This window comes from Pyrus communis, chromosome 1, assembly GCF_963583255.1.
Source record: "Pyrus communis chromosome 1, drPyrComm1.1, whole genome shotgun sequence".
NCBI classification, from domain to species: Eukaryota; Viridiplantae; Streptophyta; class Magnoliopsida; order Rosales; family Rosaceae; genus Pyrus; species Pyrus communis.
Window position 1 is genome coordinate 12,528,262 of NC_084803.1, and position 18,555 is coordinate 12,546,816.

Genomic DNA, 18,555 nt, shown 5'->3' on the forward strand with positions numbered 1-18,555 from the left:
GCTTTGAATTTGAAATTACAGGGATCCGTTATATGGCCTCACTCGCCTTTGAAATGGGTAAAGTTCTCCACCTTTTTTTTTTTTTTTTTTTTTTTTAACAAACGGTATCATCTAGCATAAGAGAAAAGAGTCAGGCTAAACTTACCTATACCTTAATTTAAGTCTGGCCCACCCCAAGCTTCATGTGCCAATACTCATTTTGGATCGATGGCTTGTCCAATTTCTTGTTCCGTCTTAAAATATTCGATAATAACTTACATGCAGCAAGAGATTCTACTATGAAATAACTCAAGCCAATTTAGTACCATATGTAAAAGAAAAGATAAAACACATGATATTACGTAATTGGCTTGGAATAGTTTCACAGTAAAAACTCTGATATATGTTAGTTTATGAAACGTTCTTTAGTTTGACATGACTTGATATAAGTGGCTTATGTAGTCATTATTTTTATTATTTTTTCTCAATTATGTTGCTTATTTTATTTTGTTTTTGAATCATTTATTTCCTTTTTTTGTACTTTGTAGGTCAACTGGACCAAAAAGAGAGAAATGAAGAATTCTGAAGAAGTGGATGCAATTCATGTTATGTGCTGGAAGGGTTGTACAGATATGTCTACTAGAATAATTTGTCGAGAACAACTAAAACAACCAAGTACGAACTAGGTGATGAGCCATATATGGATGAAAAACTCTAGATGGTATTTTTGAAGAATTTTACGTTTCGTGGATTCAATGTCTGATGTGATATTATTAAATTTTTAGTGATTACTACTCAGTTTAAAAATCTCTACTGGATTATGTGATGATCTTATGGTATAGGACGTGATTGGCTTGTAAGATTGCCATATTTTTCAAGTTGCGGGTCGAGGATTTAGAGAGGTTTGTTTGGGGGTTGGGGGGGGGGGGGGGGGTGTTGTGGTGTGGGGTGTGGGGTGGGGGGTGGGGTTTGTGTGTGGTGTGGGGTGTGGGGTGGGGGGTGGGGTTTGTGTGCGCGCCGCTGTGTTTGGAATTCGTATGGCTGTTTTATTTTCCATTCAAATTTGGTTCAAAACATTAGCTCTTCATCAAGGGATCAAGCACGTCTCCACCTTCACCTCATTTGTTGCCATTTTCTGTCATCTCTTACTTATGCTTGTAGTACTTATATAGTTGAAAATCAAAGTACACATAATAAACAAGTGAATAAATGGACTTCAAACGGATATAATTATATTAAACTGAAAATTAAGTAATGACATGATGGTTAAAAATCAAATGACTGCATTGTAATTGCTAACCCTAATCCCTAATAGGCAAAGAATCCAAATCCTTAACCTACAATAAAACCTAAGACGTAAAATACCAAAATATATTGTAAATAATAATAAACCAAAATGCAAAATAATTAAACTTTTGTTTTGCTTATGTCGTTGAAAAATTTGTTTATATTTTGAATTGATGTCTAGCTAAACTAATGTCCTAAGGTTAGGATGAAGCACTTGATTGTCAATGAAAACTTGATACGACTTTCATATCTTTGTTCTTGAATCTCTAAACATGATATATCATTGATTATTTTTGGCTTGATGCTTAGCTGTCATTATTATGTGGATATTTGTGTTTGATTGTGTCAAGTGACCATCTTAATTAACATATAAGCACAATAATTTAGAGGTTGCATATGATAAGAGCTAGACATAGACTTGTATGATTTGTATGTTTATCGTTTCCACAAAGCTTATGGATTCTTGTATGTTAAACTGGACCCCGACCATACGCTAGTTGCATACAAAGATACTTAGACTTTTGCCATGCTTATTAGGAGACTTCTGAAGGGAAACAATTACATATTGAGTTGGATCAAAACCTTTTTGTAGGTAAAGTTTAAGAACCATATTTGGAATTGTATGAATGATGCATTGACTTGAGAGAGTAATACCACTAGACTTTTCACTTACAAGTGAAGAGAAATACTTAATATATTCGAATTAAGACATGTCACATGCAAATGAAGATAAATACTAATAGATCATTGTATTAAGGGCACACCAAGCAATATATCAAATTTTGAGAAAACCCCCGTAAATTAAAGGACATTACAAAATCAAACGGGGAATTAGAACCACTGTTTCGATTGAGTACCTTATATGGACAAGTTCAGAAGAGATTTGCATAGGCATTCGATCAATTAAAACTGCTATTGCTACGCCAAATTATAATTTTACAATACTCCAACGCTGCAAGTGGAACCAGCAGGTACTGCTAAATGCTCTTGCTGCTTCATAGTATTTACGGTGAAGATCTCAGAGATCTTTTTTACCTTTTTGGTAGATACAGGAGCGAAACGATAAACCTATTGATAATGAAAGACTAAAAAGATTCAAGAGGGATTAGTAGTAAAAGTAAATAACTCCTGTTCATCTTTTCCTCCAAGGTCTTCTCAAGTGCTTTAGCTTGAGCTACTACCTCTGCCACGATGACGTTCTTGCTTCTTTCTCGGTCAATTGGAAATATGGAACTGTAGCAGCTCAAGAAATCGGTCGGTAGGTCCTTCCTCTAGTTCAAGAGTTAAGAGTACTTGCATTGCGGTCCGTCCATTAGTTCGATCAATGCATCATCTCTTGAGTCCAGAGAAATTCATAGGTGATGGGTTTTGGCTTTACACACAGTAAACACGTCGACACTGGCGAAGAAACAGCGCAGATCGACTGCTGCAGCCTATGATTTCCAACACGCCGTTTCATCTCTTTTGAGAAACGACGCCCCTTTGGCCAGACTTCAGTTGGCGGTCGGGTCTTCAAAACACAAAACGAAAGAACACAAAATGCAAAAAAAAAAAAATGATGATATAGAAGTCATTTGTTTGATACCCTTTTTGATAAAATTTGACCTGTTTGCATGATTTGTTACTATAAAAGAAAACTTACAATGCTTGTTTGTATATGTTAAGTTTAATATCAATTAAATAAGCACTAGATGCTTCTGTTTATGACAATATCCGAGTTATTTGAGATATTGGAGCAAATTAAACACTTTCTCTTACTTACCGCGCGTATGTTCAAACCAACATGCAAGAGAGTTATACTGGAACATGAAGTTATTGGATCAAAACCGGTAGTTCTGGTCATTTATATGGGGTAAATTTTTTTAACAGATTGAGCTCTTAATTAACTAATTAATTAAACACAATTTGTACAAAGGTTTAATGAATATAATCCAAAAAGTAAGCTTTGTGAATCCTGTCCTAATTTGTGCTCAAACTAGTGATGATCGAGATGCTGCAATAAATTATCCACCAGCCACGAGTTATTAAAAGATAAAATTGTAGAATGAATTTGAAGAGTAAGTGTATTAGTTAATTAGTGCATGGTATTAAAAATATTGATCAAGTTTAATAAAATCAATCAACGTGGTTTCTTTTGGTTGTGCGAAGTTGGATTTGTGGAGTAAGATATTTAAAGTATTATGTTTGTTAATATTATGAATGATGATCAAAATCTATCTTGATGAGCTCTAACACAGCTAATACATTACATGAACACACGATTAAAATAAAGTGACAGCAACGTCTTAGCTAATTATGAATTAATAATATATACAAATTACAATCATACAAATACAAACAATATGTATAATATAATGAATGAAAAGGAAGGCCTATTTCCTTTTTGACGTGCAGAATTGTGCCAAATGGAAAATACTCTCCCAAATTCCCAATATATTACTTACAATTTTATAATATTATGCCAAATGCGGGCCCCGTGTGCCATTTAGTCCTGCCTGCCTAATTTGATATATGGCATCCACTTTCAGAGTTAGACATGTTACTTGTGAAATTACTAGTTTGGATGACATGTTTTATAAAATCATGAATAAAAGAGAGAGCGAATGGATATGGATCAACTATCCCCCTCTCTAATCTAATCTAATCTAATTTATGGTTTTTAGGTTTTGAGTTACAAATTGTAATGCAAAACCGCGTATTGTTCGATTCTGCATGTATATATGTAGTAACGCATGAAAAGTATTTTTTATTTTACAAAAACACATAAAAAGTTTAGAGTTAAAATAATTTCCATATAAGAATAGCTATTCCATGTAAAAAAAAAATGCCATAAGAGTCACATTGCAATTTGCAAAAGATTTATTTGTAAATATTACCTCCCTATTTTCTAAAAAAAAATTTCCTCCACTTTTTCTTGTGACCTCCAAACTAACAAAAGAATTAAAAAAAAAAAAAAAAACACAGAATAAAGAGATGTTAATTAATAATTATTTTCTGTGCTTTCATTCACAAGTGAGATATGAGTGGGTTGGAATTTGGTGTAAATATATATAGAAAGTGACATTAAAGCATTCACCTTTGTTGGCTGAAGCAACCTAACTACACAATCAGAAATTCAATTTTGCTTTATAACTCTGGCATACAAGATCTGTATGAGTGGCTTCTTCGCCGGAGACTCTTACTCTTGCCCTGCTAGAGGAGATACTGCACCCGGAGCCAAACCCTTCTTTTCGTTTTGCCTCGAATTGGCCAAAACTTTAAATAGAAGAGGCTGAATGAGAGTTAAACGAGGCCCATTCGAAACTGAACTACTCACAAAGAGCAAGAAAAAGAGTATTTTCAAGTATTTGTATCATGTTAGATTTAAAATGACGAGTTATACTAAAAAATGACTTACATATATGTAAAACAGTAACATCTATAACGTTTTAACGTTATCAAATGACATGTATTATTGGTTTGAAAATTAAAACGTTAAGATGGTAAGCCGAAAACTGTTGGTAATAAATATGTCTCTAGTTACACTTTTGCTTAGGAATAAATAAGACAAATACCGGACTTATTTTAAGCATTTTGCAAGGACAAAAATCCTAATGTAGAACTACAAGAAAGTTTGGAAGAAGTTGACAGGTTTGGGGGCAGAATCCAGGAAACAACATGGTACCACCCAGTGGCATGTTCGCCCTAAATTCTGTTGCGGTGTGGGCTCACCTTCCAGTTTCAAGTACATAAACAAATCTAGAAAATGGAAAAACGGTGGTCCTAACTCCCAACTAATTGCTATTATTTCATTTTTTTGGCCCTTTTTGGCTTGGATAAAGAAGCAAAAGATTGAACATTTTCTTGATATGGCGAAAAAAATTTGCTCAATACTATTATAAGTTAAGAGTAATGTTAGAAAAATTAAATTTGGAGATATAGTTTGCAAACTAAATAATATTAAATAAATTAATCATCAACTTATATGTCTTTTAATTTCAATTTTTCTTATAAATTTATTATTCCTAACATTACTCTTAAACTAATTGCTCTTAAACTAATTACTCTTAAACTAATATATTGTTACAGTTACATTTCCGTCAGAGAGAATATAAAACTAGTAAATTAGATACAACCAACGAGAATGTTTAAATGAACGATGACAAAGAGACCTATCATCATATTATATTATGATTTTTTATACGGACCAGAAAGAAAGAAAAGGTCTTTTCTGAATTCTCATGCACCTCGTATTGACAGATTCTCTTAAATAAAAACACACAAAAACAAAATCAAAACTAGAAAATTCTAATTTCTATATACATTACGCGCCCCAACTCTGACTCAGTTGCCTCTCTCTCTCTCTCTAACTGTCTCTGTCTCTGTATCTGTATCTGCTTGAAGTTCAGCACCTTTTTTAAATCATGGCTTCCTTCAAAGTCGAGCAAGAATAACACAATCCCCGAAAGCTTCTTCCTTTTTCCTTTTTTTCGTTTTTGTCCCCACGCGCACTGAGCAAGCAAAATGGCTCACCTTCTCAGAGACAGAGTATTCGGAAGCTCCAGACGACACTCCCAAAACGCCAATCCAATTCCTATTCCAATCCAACCCGCCATGCCCGTTCACACAGTTGAAGGCCTCCCCAACCCATTTGGGGAACTGGGTCCGACCCTCTCGGATTCGGAGCTCCGGGAAACAGTCTACGAGATCTTAGTCGGAGCCTGCCGGAGCTCCGGGCCTAAACCGCTCACCTACGTCCCGCAGTCCGAGAAGACCGACCGGAGTGCTCTGACTTCACTGCCGTCGTCGCTTCAGAGGTCGACGTCGTCGGCGGCGAGCCGGTTCAAGAAGGCGCTGGGTATGAAGTCGGCTTCTGGGAGGAGACTCGGTGGCGGGGACTCCGTGAGTCAGGGGAAGAGTAAGTGGACCGGGACGGTTTGGGAGCTTGTGAGGGTTCAGATGAAGGTTTCGGAGCAGACTGATACGAGGGTCCGGAGAGCACTTTTGAGGGTTGCTGCTGGTCAGGTGTGAATTGTGATTTGAAAGACTCTTTTTTTAATGGGGATTCTGGGTTGTGTTTGGTTGCTGAGAAAATGATAGAAAAGATAGAAAAATGAAGTTAGAATGATAGAAAATCGACAATTGGGGGAAGGAGAAATCAAAGTTGCAACATTTTAATCAAAATTTGGTTTTAAATTTTGACACTTTTGTTACGAGCGATAATCTATGTTAAACTAATCTATAAGAACTCGTGTGCACATGGGAGCTCATCCGCTCTAGCCAATGTGGCGCTAGCATCTTCAACTTTTTACACTCTATAATCTTTTTAAATTTGGCATTTCTAGAGAATGTGTATTATCTTAGTGAGTTATGAGTATTGAATTTGAATCCTTTATTTTTGGCTGTTTGTGTTATCTCTAATCCAGCTTAGTGAATTGTTGGTATTTGTCTCTGTTTTAGCTTGGACGGCGAATAGAATGCATGGTATTGCCCCTTGAGCTATTACAGCAGTTCAAGTCTTCTGATTTTCCTACCCAACAAGAATATGAAGCTTGGCAGAGGAGAAACTTGAGGGTTCTCGAAGCCGGACTTCTTTTGTATCCTTATTTGCCCTTAGATAAGAGAGACACTGCTCCTCAACAACTCCGGAAGATTATTCACGGGGCCTTAGATAAACCCATAGAAACTGGAAAGCACACTGAGTCGATGCAAGTTCTCTACAATGTTGTTATGTCTCTTGCTAACAGATCAGTTGATGGTTCTGTTTCTGAGACGTGCCACTGGGCTGATGGGTTTCCGTTCAACCTTAGGCTCTACCAAATGCTACTAGAATCGTGTTTTGACCCGAATGAAGAAACATCTGTTATTGAAGAGCTTGAAGAGGTTTTTGACCTCATAAAGAAGACCTGGGTAGTCCTCGGAATAAACCAAATGCTGCATAATCTTTGTTTCTCGTGGGTTTTATTTCATCGTTATGTTACAACTGGCCAAGTAGATAACGACCTGCTGCTTGCGTCCAGTAACCTGTTGGCGGAAGTTGAGCAAGATGCCTATGGCACAAAAGATCCATCTTACTTGAAGATCTTAAGTTCGACATTGAGTTCGATATTGGGTTGGGCTGAGAAAAGGCTTCTCGCTTACCGAGATAATTTCCACAGTGGCAATATAGAAGCAATGGAAAACAGTCTCTCTCTGGGATTATTATCAGCAAAAATACTGTTTCAAGATATTTCTCATGAATACCGTAGGAAGAGGAAAGAAACTAATGTGGGTTATGACAAGGTTGATGCTTACATAAGATCTTCAATATGCTCCGCTTTTGCGCAGGCAAGTTTCCATTTTATTTTTAGGCTTCCATTAAATAAAGAGGCCGTAAACAATGTATATTATGATAGGAAATATTCTTTTTATGCCTGTTTCTTGTCGACAATTTATTGGAAAATCAGGTCGATAAACTTTTGCTGTCCAGATTTCTGGTATAATATACTGATCAAGTTTTTATATGTTGTCGTAAGGCAGAAACTGGAAAAGGTAGGTTCTAGCAAGCGTTACTCGAAAAGCCAAAACAATCTTCCTGTCCTTACCGCCCTTGCACAAGATGTTAGCAAGCTGGCTTTTAGTGAGAAGGAGATATTTGGTCCAGTATTGAAGAGATGGCACCCTCTTGCAACAGGCATCGCTATGGCTACACTGCATTCTTGCTATGGAAATGAGCTAAAGCAATTTGTGGCGGGTATCAGTGATTTGACGCCGGACACTATACAAGTGCTTAGAGCTGCTGACAAATTGGAAAAAGATCTTGTGCAGATTGCCGTCGAAGATTTAGTGGATAGTGAGGATGGTGGAATGTCGATCATAAGGGAGATGCCTCCTTACGAGGCTGAAGCTGTAATTGCCAATCTGGCAAAGGCTTGGATAAGGACAAGAGTAGACAGGCCGAGGGAATGGGTTGATAGAAATCTGCATCAAGAGGTATGCATTTTCTGTTTCCACGCACCGAAAAAGTTGACAAACAAGAGATACAAGCCTCGGTGCTTGTTTTCTAACATAAAAGTATTTTTTGCTGAAATTTCTTTCGACAGGTATGGAATCCAAGGGCAAACAAAGAGCGGTTTGCTCCTTCTGCTGTTGAAGTTTTACGCATTGTAGATGATACGTTGGAAGCATTCTTTATGTTGCCGATACCCATGCATTCTGTCTTGGTTCCAGAACTGTTGATCGGTCTAGACAAATGTATTCAACATTATATCTTGAAGGCCAAATCTGGTTGCGGTATAAATATTTCATAGCTTGCACTGGTACATTGAATTTTTAGTTTTTGATCTCCATAATGACCGCCAGTTCTCTGTTACTTGTGCAGGGACCGGAAACACTTTCATTCCCACTTTACCTGCTTTGACCAGATGCTCAGCAGGGTCAAAATATGGTGTGTTCAAGAAAAAGGAAAGGTTGCATATAAGTCAGAGAAGGAAATCTCAGGTTGGAAGTACAAATGGGGACAGCTCATTTGGGATTCCGCAACTTTGCGTTCGCATTAATACTTTGCAGCTTATTCGAATGGAATTGGGAGTTTTCGAGAAGAGGATAATTTCCCATCTTGGGAGCTCTGAAACCCCTCGGGAGGACAATATCGCAAACGGAGTGGGCAAAATGTTTGAGCTTTCCACATCTGCTTGTGTTGAAGGGATCCAACAACTTTGTGAGGCAACAGCATACAAGGTCGTTTTCCATGACCTAAGTCATGTCCTTTTTGACGGCTTGTATATTGTGGGAGTTTCGTCGTCTAGGATTGAGCCATTTCTTCAGGAGCTTGAGCAATATTTGGAGATTATTTCGTCAACTGTCCATGACAGAGTTAGAACACGTGTCATTACTGATGTAATGAGGGCTTCTATTGACGGGTTCTTGTTGGTTTTGCTAGCTGGAGGACCTTCTCGCACTTTCACGCGGAAAGATTCTGACTTAATCGAGGAGGATTTTAGGTTTCTAACTGATTTATTCTGGTCGAACGGGGATGGACTGCCAGCTGATGTGATTGATAAGTTATCTACCACTATTAAAGGTATCCTCCCTCTGTACGGTATTGATACTGACAGCCTTGTTGAACAGTTCAAACGTGCAACCCTGGAGAACCATGGATCTTCTGCTAAATCTCGGCTTCCAATGCCTCCAACTACAGGCGAGTGGACCTCCAACGAACCAAACACACTTCTACGCGTCTTGTGTTATCGGAATGACGAGACTGCAGCAAAGTTCCTAAAGAAGACTTATAACTTGCCTAAGAAGCTGTAGCAACTTTGAAAAGATTGATGAAGGATAAATTCATCGGTTGAGTAAGGATCATTTCGGCTTGGCATATCCACGGCATCACTCGCTGAAAACTCTGTTATCGTGTTTTTGTCGGAAGAGCTGTTCAGTTTGGGGGCAGAATATAGAGATGTATAGCATATTTATTGGTCCACATTCTTCTTGTTTGGAGCTTTCACCACTGTCAGTCCAGAACTTCAAGCAAGCAGTGGACTTGTTCTTAGTGCATAGCAAATATTTATACTGTTCTTTATTCTAATGTGTCGATTACAATTTGTTTGCCGAATGCAGCGGGGATGCTTCAGTTCTCTTCCTCCGTCGAGTTTTTTCCACTATGCCACCGGCACAGCACGAGAAAAACTGCACGATACGAAGAACGACAAATCTAAAATCTAGCCGGTTACGTGAATTCAGACAGAGTGAGGTTTGGAGAAAATTGCAGATTTTTGTTTTAACTTTGATGCGTACGTATATAAGCCATGGTCTGTAACATTTATTCTTTTGTTAGCACCTACATTTTTTCGACTGTTTTCGCCCTAGGCTTGTTATTCTTCGTGATGAATAATGGAATATCTTTCTGTTCGTTTTTACGAATATGTTTCACCAGATTGAACAGGAAATACAATCGTGTTAGCCTCCAGTTATCGCCCGTGTCCACAGTCCGAATTTGCCTCAGTATTTTTTTTTTACCTAAACAATCTGTTATAAAGATTTGCGTTTCGTAAAAAGAGTATACAAGTCAAAATCCATACCAGAAGGGACTACAAAATCTTTGATCCATTTGTGTTTCGCAAGAAATGAACAACTAAAACTATGCCTGTTCTCAATCACTCTCTCCAGAGGCCCTCTCAGCGTTTCTGTATACGTACCATATGAGATTACAGATAAGTAACCACAGATAGTTTCCCTCCCTACGACAGAAACATAAATGACTTTCAGTGCCAAGGATTCCTTTTCGTTCCACTCTTCTTTGCGCTACTCGTTGGGCTTGATTTCTGCAAAGAAAACACATTCAGTTCCCCTTAGATCGATAGAACTAGTAGCCTTTACAATCGACAGTACTGAGGAAGAGTGATGATCAACATACCGCTTTTGACTTCTTTGTCTTTCCTCGGATCCTGTTCTTTGGCGGTTTTAGTTTGTATAACCGAACCATCCAGTGGTGAGTTGTGAATACCTACATTGATTAAGATCCACAACATAGTCAGAAACCGGCGTGTTTTAAGTTTTGAATAATCACTTGACGTCATATTACTCGAATATAATCTCAAACTAAACGTTTATATCGTCTGACCTCTTCAAAATGAGTCAGTTTGAAATATTTCTTTCCGATTTCTGTTCGCCTCACCCTATCGAAGCCTTTACCGTCTGTGTCCACAAACCTAAAGTAAAAGAACACAAGATGCACTATATTACTCACGGCTGGAACAAAAGAAACAAAGAAAATATGAAAAACTCTACAAATTAGCAACCAATGTTACGCAAATGCAGACCTGTAATAACAGAGCTTGTACATGAGAGAATTTAGCATAGTGGGGGTCGCCTGATTGTCGATGCGATACTGTCCATCCCTCTTTAGAAACGAAGACAATGTAAGACACAGCTAACAACTCAACAATAACATCGCTAATAACTCAAGAGTCTCAATTCATATCCAGTTAGAAAACAAAAAAGACGACGAAAGAAACCAGGGACTCACTAGGTAATCAGGTTCCTTGATATGAGGGAATACGCCCCCTCCGATCCGGACCATCCACAAGAACTTATTAATATCATCACTGGGGTAGCCAACAAGACCTGATAAGTAAAGTTTATCTATCAGAATAAGGTTTTACTTTCTTTTTTATAATAAGATCTCATCGTGATCAAAGGAATCAACCTCCAAAAACAACGAGGACGTATTTTACATCCAAAGAGTTGAAAATTTCCCAAGCAGCCTTTTCTGGAGAAGACATGGCAGTACCCACAGTTGCAATATGCGTGTTGTTCCATGTGTTGTTGTCAACAATGACAGTGCGATTAGCCATGGCAGTAGTTTGGTACCCATAATCCCACCAAGACGCGACCTGTAACAAGTTTATTCAAGAATGAATGTTAGTTAATATCTTCATTCCGCAAAAGGCGCGGTCTTTGTCTGTCAAATTAAATTGAGTTGATGTAGGGGCTAAAAAGAACACGGTGAAGAACTCACTTTATCATCCACCTCAGTGTTGTGGCTTAACCACGCATAAGCCTCTCTAAAATCATCAAAAACATGGAGACCATCATGTGACTGAGATGTTAGAACAATAGATGGGGCTGAATACGCTTCTGCTGCTGCCCAGACACAATGAACCTACAAAACAAATGATAACTTCAGAGGCCATCTTTATCAATTAAAATTTCAGTAGATAAAGTCCCCTCCGAAAAAACACTTGATAAACTCTTGATATTGGGCCATAACATACTAGTGCATACAGAATTCATATGTAACGGAATCAGAGGCGTGGTTTAAATCACACAAAATAGAGAAATAAGAAAATTTATATACCACATAGAAGGCTCCAAGCAACACAAGGAGAAAAATAGCAAGAACGGATCCCTCAAATGGTAAAACCAGAAGCCTCTTTTCAATTTGAGATTTAATGGAAGGCTTTTCAACTGGTTCCTTTTCCTTCTTCCTGTTCTTTCTTGAGGGTCTCTCCTTTAATGTGTCAGCACTTTTATCTGTTTTTGTTTTCGGTACTTCATTCTGGGGTACAGTGCTCTCAGAACTGGTTTCCCCTGCCTTAAAGGTCAAGAAGACAAAATCAATGCTAAACCTGAATAACTTATAAGAAGGCGGGGGGAAATGAAACCAACAGCGAAAAGGATGCTTACATCAACTTGGGGAGGCCCTGGTAAACCAGGTAGCTGAAACTTGATTGATCGTGTGAAAACGTCAAAAGCTTCGGAGAGAGCAATCCCAGACAAGATGCATGCTGCTGGAGCAAGTACCAGCATAAGCCGCACCTGTGATATTAGTGGAAATTGGAAAATAATATTAACATGAATTAACATGAACACTGGAAGAAAACTTAAATTTAGATAAGTCAATAATAGTTATTTACCATGACTCCGGAGAAATATACTGACGTTACAATATAAAGGATCACAAAAGAGCTTGCATCAGATAAAGGTGAAAAGCATGCCTACCAACAGATATATACCGTAAAAACAGTGGTTAGGAACATTGAATATCAGAATAAAATCAAAATGGAGTAAGTCGGAAATAAAAGGCAAAATATGTTTTAACGATTTGAATCTTACAATAATTCCAGCAGGAACCAAGAAGGCCAACACATTAATGTCCATAAAGTAAGAGGGCCAAGTAGGAGGCTGATGCTCACTAACACTAGCAATAATTGGTATGTACTTGCTCGCATAAGTTCTGAAATGAAAATATAAACATATAGAAGTTGCTTTATTTCTCAGTTAGGCAGCACAGACATTTCAAGTAATTCAAGAACAATTATAGAATACAAACAGGTCAAATGGTGACTAACATCTCAAGTTGGGAAGCTGCTGGCCTCGAGGGACCAGAAGGGTGGTGAATTCTAAAAGAGTATTACTATATACATCAAAAAGATTCCAAATGATCCACTAACTTTTTCCGGTGAAACCCATTATTTTAGCGAATACCATATTACCAAATCATTTACTAAATTACTTTGGTATTCCAAATTTGAGATGTATTTTGGTGCTTGCAGTATTATGCATTCTAAAAGAATTAGCTTGCCACATCAGGCCCTCTGAATAATATATCAGACCAAAGCCAGATGTTTGGACAGTTTCAAAACCAGTTCCTCCAAATTAAGTTGCGCCCCGAACTGAAATTGCTGCTTCGGTCAAGTGAGTTCATCCATTAAACCAAAGGTTCGCAAACGACGAACACACATAACTAGCGAATTATGTACTTACGGATCAAGTAAACTTAGACTTCGCCCACTCCATCCCTTTGTTGGGCTTGAAGCTACCAGAGCTACGAGTACTGCTACGACAGCTAAACATATGAGCCTGGAAAAGTAACATGAGAGGCATCAAGATCAATTATGTGTTTAATCTGTGAGACCCTCAACAAATTTAAAAAACAGAACAAGTGAATCATACAGGCCAATGGATACAACAAGCGTGACAGCCACTTTGAACATTTTTGGAGAGAGAATCCCTTTGATATAGTACACGAAAGCGACCACATGTATAATAATAAAAACCTGCAGAAGAAAATACAGCAACGATAAAACAAAGTAAGAAAGATGAGGTTATGACCTGCACGGGATACAAACTATCTGGAAAAAAATGAAGAAAACAGACTTCTAATTAGTTCCAAATTCAGGCAATTCCCTTCTTTAAGTTCTACTAACTGCAAAGCTTCTCCATATTTGCTAACCTTCTATAAGAATTATCTAAGTCCATTAAAGAGCAACCATATACTTTAAAACTGCTTAATGAAAACCAAGCTCTTATAACTTTATAAGTGGCTCAGTCCAAAAAAAAGAAGAACACTCATACGAAGACGTGAACTAGCATCTTCAGAACCTTATTAACTCAGTATGAGACGTCTTTTACAAGTGTTTTGAAAATAACCGAAAGCTAAGACATGCTCCAGTATCAGAAAATGAAAAGTCAATGAGAAAAGAAAGTTGGGAAATGCTCACCAAGAAGGATGCAAAATGTTCTGATGTCATGACTGCATTGAATCCAACTACCGGCACCAAAGCGGCTAACAATGTTCCCAAGACCACCTACATTAGCAAAGCTACGATTTCAATAGGAACCAAGGGTCATTTAAATGTATCAATTTTATAGTCACCATTCTTTTTCATCTAGTATTTCTAGCTACAAACTAACAAAGCGCAAGAATGTTAGTATGCATTCTTCAATTTTAACGCCAAATGCATGTTCCACTTGCTTTCAATAAAAAAATAGCATCGTCAGTGCTGAGGATACTTACAAGAGGAGCGTATGCAATGTATAAACGAGATGAGTAGCGACCAGTTACAATGCAGAGAAGCACATGCATTGGAATCAGGTTAATAATAAATGTGTAGCCTCCCCAAGAGCAAACCTGAAGCAATGAAACAAATGCAAGTAAACATAAATTCGACAGAAAATGTAAGGTTACAAAAGCACAAACAACATTAGAACATATACTTACCATGTAAAAGTATGCTATGGCATTAAGAGTTGCATAAAAGAGGGATCCTGTATTCAGTGTCTGCATATATTGCATAATGTAATCAGAAGATATTGAAGCACATTAAACATAATCCCTGTAATACATATATAGTATATACTAATGAAGATCCATCAGAAACAAATTCATAAGGTGATCCTACTCAATGGTCAACAGAATCAGATCATTCTTTGAAACAACCATGCACCTAACAGAATAAAATAAAGTTGTCTTTTACCAAACCTAACCTTTATATATAGATAGAAAGTGAAGATCAAAGCAAAAATAGCCACAGCTTCATTGTCATAGCTTCCAGCCACAGAACGAGAAATATATGATGGGACCTACAAATGAAAACATAAAAAAGGGCAGTTAAGAATTTGCATTACCATGTCCACATGTTGTAGAGTTAAAAATACCTGCTATTGTAATTTACCATAGCTATAAGAGCTGCAGCTGTTAGTCCAGCACCAGCACCCTTAACTTCCTGAAGAAAGAGGCAATTGAACACCATCAAGAAATTGGAGGAAGATAACCAAAATCTACAAAAATAACTAAGGCATGAATACAAACCCGAGTCAGAAGGTAAGTCGCCCATGATGTGAAAGCAGAGAATATTGGCGCAGTAAATACACAAATAGTTTCCACAGAAAGAGGAATGTTCAAAGAATTCAAAAACCTGATATAAGAGAGAAATAAATCATAAATATCGGCAAAAATAGGAATCATTGTCAAGTAGGTCCCTTTCCTTTTCTCCCTTAGGGTTGTGGTGAACTCATACTCAGTAGTTAAAATTCAGAAGAAAAGAAATTTCTTTCTAGCATATCTATTATAAATGGTCATACTCACCACCACAGGGATCCTGCGGTCAAGGTCAATCCAGGGTAAACAGTTCCACCAATCACACGACCAAGAGGATACCTAGAATGTAATTTCAAGAAAGTTTAAATTCAGATTGCTGAATTATGTAATCTAAGGAAATCAAAACAGTAACCCTGCCATGAAGTTTGAAAAGCCAGAAAAATCAGAAATTACCAGGTTCGATCATCAAACCAGTTCCAAAAATCGTATATTCCATTCTTCGTTAGAAACTGAAAACAACAAAGAAAGCTGTCATCAAACCAGTTCCAGAAATTATATTCCATTACAATATAGTAAGATGAATCAGCGCATGCTCTGACAGTAAAATTCAAAACTTTCAAATATATTTGATCAAAAGCAATGCCAACGTATTCAGCTTATAACTTCTAGGCGCAAGACAACCGAAACTTGAATTAAACGGAAAAAATGATAAAGAAACCAAACCTGAGTGACTCTGTAATTGAAGTAAGGATCAAACTCGTGAATTACACTCTCGTACTTTATGACCTGTAGATTAATTCACACCGAAACACGAACATGAGTACGATACAAATACAAGATACCCTCCTTTTGATTACTGAGAAATGTAATTACGAATGATAAAAATTCAAAGTTACAACAGTTAGAACACAACAATTTACAGAATAACACAAAGGCAAACTGATACGAAACACCATTTGGTTCGATAATTCACAAGAGTAGATAATCAATTGTAAAGTTGTATGATTTGCACTATAATATCCATATATATATGTACATCAATAGATAAATAATGTCAACACTGATGCATTTTCTAGGCTGCCAAACGAGCACCACCTGATTTTGATATCAATAAGAGATAGATCTACACAAACTGGAGAAAAGACAGTGATCGAAGGGCTCACAGAGAAGAGCCGGATCGAAAATGCGAGAACGCCGATCAGGATGAGGATGAAGAAGGAAAGGACATTTCCGAAAGCATGCCTCAAGGTCGTCCCGTTGGAGGTCTGCGAGGCCGCCATTGACGGCCAAATCAAGCTCCGAGCTTTTGGAAGACCGATGGAGGAGACTGAGGTCTGAGGAGAGGAAGGGCTTTTGCGGGGCAGTGACTAAACCGAGTTGGGGAGAAGACTTTGTCGCTCTATGCACAGAGAGAGAGAAGAGACAACTTGAATTTGGAAAGACGAAAATACCCCTGATATATAAATAATGAAGAGATATCCTAGTGTTTTACGGATTCAATAGTATTATTAAAAATATTGTTGGCGACATAATTTGAGAGATTTTAATAGATTCATAAATCTATGAATTTTTATAGAATTTAATTGATTTGTAGATATTTTATGTATATTTTTTATTTAATTCCTTATAAATTTTGTGGTGAGAGGTGAGATATGTGGATGCTTAAAATACATTACAAAATCTCTTCAATTCCCTCTAATTCCTCAACTTTGCCGAATTAAATTCAAATTATAATTAAATACACCTGAAATGTTATAAACTTCTTTAAAATTTTAATTCAATACACCTTGATTTCTAAAAATTTTAATAAACTATCTTAAAATTATGATTGAATATACAATAAATTTAAGAGAATCACTTAAAATCTTGATTGAATATTATCACTTAAATTTCAAATAATCACTTGAAATCTTAATTGAATACACATTAAATTTTAAAGAATTAACATCTCATTAACATTGTAACAACCCGTTCCAAATTTTACGTTTTTATTTTATTTTAAAAGCGTGAATTTACGAAATTGCCCTAGAGGCAAGGACTTTGACTTCCGTTGACCATCGACTTGAGAGATGTGGGACTTATTGTTTAAGCATACCCTCGTAGTACTTTTTGATACGAACGTATAGGCGAAAGCCGTTTGCGAGTCTGGATTATAACGGTATAGTTACGGACGTTCGAAATTGATTATTCAAGGTTTAGTGTTTATTTAAATTAAATCCCCACTTGTGGGAGAAGCCCAAAAAATCAGAAATGGAGGGAGGAAAGAAAGAAAAAAAAAAAAAAAAAAAAAAAAAAAGGAGGTGGTTTCCGTCCACCCGCACCCACCGCGGGTCCATCTTCCAAGGCCGATTCCGGCCAACTTCGGTGGAGTTTTTCGATGCCACCACCACCATCTTGAAGCTCTCATTCCCCTCTACAAAACCCACCCAAGAACTACCTTGATTAACCATGGTATGAGACGGTTTGAGGCCACGAAAGTTGACGAAAATCAATGGTGCTCCGGCCACCCTTTTTGATTTTCCGGCAAATCGGCAAAGCGATGGCCGATGCCACCACTTGGGCTTTGTAGCCCATCATCCCAGGAGCAAAACCCGACCAACCTTGACCCCGTTGGATCACTGTAGACGAGGAATCGACGTCGGGAAGTTTTAGGCACCCGCCGACTTTGTGGGCAAAATTGACCATCTTCCGTCCACTTTTGGACTTCGTGGCAGGTATGAAAGTTGCTCCACTCACTGAGATCTTCATTTATGTGAAGTTCGAGAATTTTTGGAAATAGTTGGATTTTCCGGCGAGTCGGGGTGGCCGACCGCCACCCGCGGCGGCGCGTGGCCAGTGGGCCGCCAATGCTATTTTTAGGCTATGTCAAATGTCTTGAATTCAGTTTTGTCATTTGAATGACGTAGGTTGATGGTTGGAACCTAAATTCGTTACGATACGTTACTTGATAAAAATGTGAATCGATGATCCGACCGTTGGATCGTCACCAAAATTGGATACATTATAATACGTAATATTTAAAGAGCATAGGAATTTATGGATCGGGAATCCGACTTACGGATCTTCCTGAATTGGATTTGTAAGTTAGTAAAATAAATGTCCACGGCCACTTGTTTTAGGCAATTGGCGGAGATCTGACCGTTGGATCGTAATGAAATTTTAATATGTTATTCTAGAAACATATTGTGGATCGTTGGGAGTTGCGGATTGGAAATCTGATATGCGGA

General features: G+C 37.6%; 2 protein-coding genes across 2 annotated transcripts; one reads left to right on the forward strand and one right to left on the reverse strand.

Moving 5' to 3' along the window:
• The first annotated feature begins 5,615 nt into the window (after positions 1–5,615).
• Positions 5,616–10,161, forward strand: LOC137732442 (protein unc-13 homolog). Its single transcript, XM_068471752.1, has 4 exons — positions 5,616–6,270; positions 6,706–8,217; positions 8,328–8,517; positions 8,606–10,161. The coding sequence occupies exons 1-4, from the start codon at positions 5,770–5,772 to the stop codon at positions 9,535–9,537; spliced, it is 3,135 nt and encodes a 1,044-aa protein (XP_068327853.1). The 5' UTR covers positions 5,616–5,769; the 3' UTR covers positions 9,538–10,161.
• A 120-nt stretch (positions 10,162–10,281) lies between these two features.
• Positions 10,282–16,716, reverse strand: LOC137732451 (dolichyl-diphosphooligosaccharide--protein glycosyltransferase subunit STT3A). The gene is made up of 23 exons (XM_068471764.1): positions 16,492–16,716; positions 16,052–16,114; positions 15,782–15,837; positions 15,596–15,667; positions 15,320–15,425; positions 15,183–15,233; positions 14,995–15,090; positions 14,729–14,788; positions 14,525–14,638; positions 14,229–14,315; positions 13,681–13,784; positions 13,492–13,587; positions 12,841–12,961; positions 12,642–12,722; positions 12,412–12,543; positions 12,083–12,319; positions 11,744–11,887; positions 11,432–11,618; positions 11,252–11,349; positions 11,046–11,125; positions 10,847–10,934; positions 10,640–10,729; positions 10,282–10,547 (listed from the first exon to the last, which is right to left on the reverse strand). The coding sequence occupies exons 1-23, from the start codon at positions 16,606–16,608 to the stop codon at positions 10,488–10,490; spliced, it is 2,340 nt and encodes a 779-aa protein (XP_068327865.1). The 5' UTR covers positions 16,609–16,716; the 3' UTR covers positions 10,282–10,487.
• Between the last annotated feature and the right edge of the window lie 1,839 nt (positions 16,717–18,555).

Coding starts and splice junctions, on each gene's coding strand:
- LOC137732451 (XM_068471764.1), bottom strand. CDS start 16,608: ATGGCGGCCTCGCAGACCTCCAACGGGACGACCTTGAGGCATGCTTTC. Junction 15,838..16,051: donor TCAATTACAGAGTCACTCAG/GTTTGGTTTCTT, acceptor TGTTGTTTTCAG/TTTCTAACGAAGAATGGAAT. Junction 15,234..15,319: donor CGACTTACCTTCTGACTCGG/GTTTGTATTCAT, acceptor CTCTTTCTTCAG/GAAGTTAAGGGTGCTGGTGC.
- LOC137732442 (XM_068471752.1), top strand. CDS start 5,770: ATGGCTCACCTTCTCAGAGACAGAGTATTCGGAAGCTCCAGACGACAC. Junction 8,218..8,327: donor ATAGAAATCTGCATCAAGAG/GTATGCATTTTC, acceptor TTCTTTCGACAG/GTATGGAATCCAAGGGCAAA. Junction 8,518..8,605: donor GAAGGCCAAATCTGGTTGCG/GTATAAATATTT, acceptor TTACTTGTGCAG/GGACCGGAAACACTTTCATT.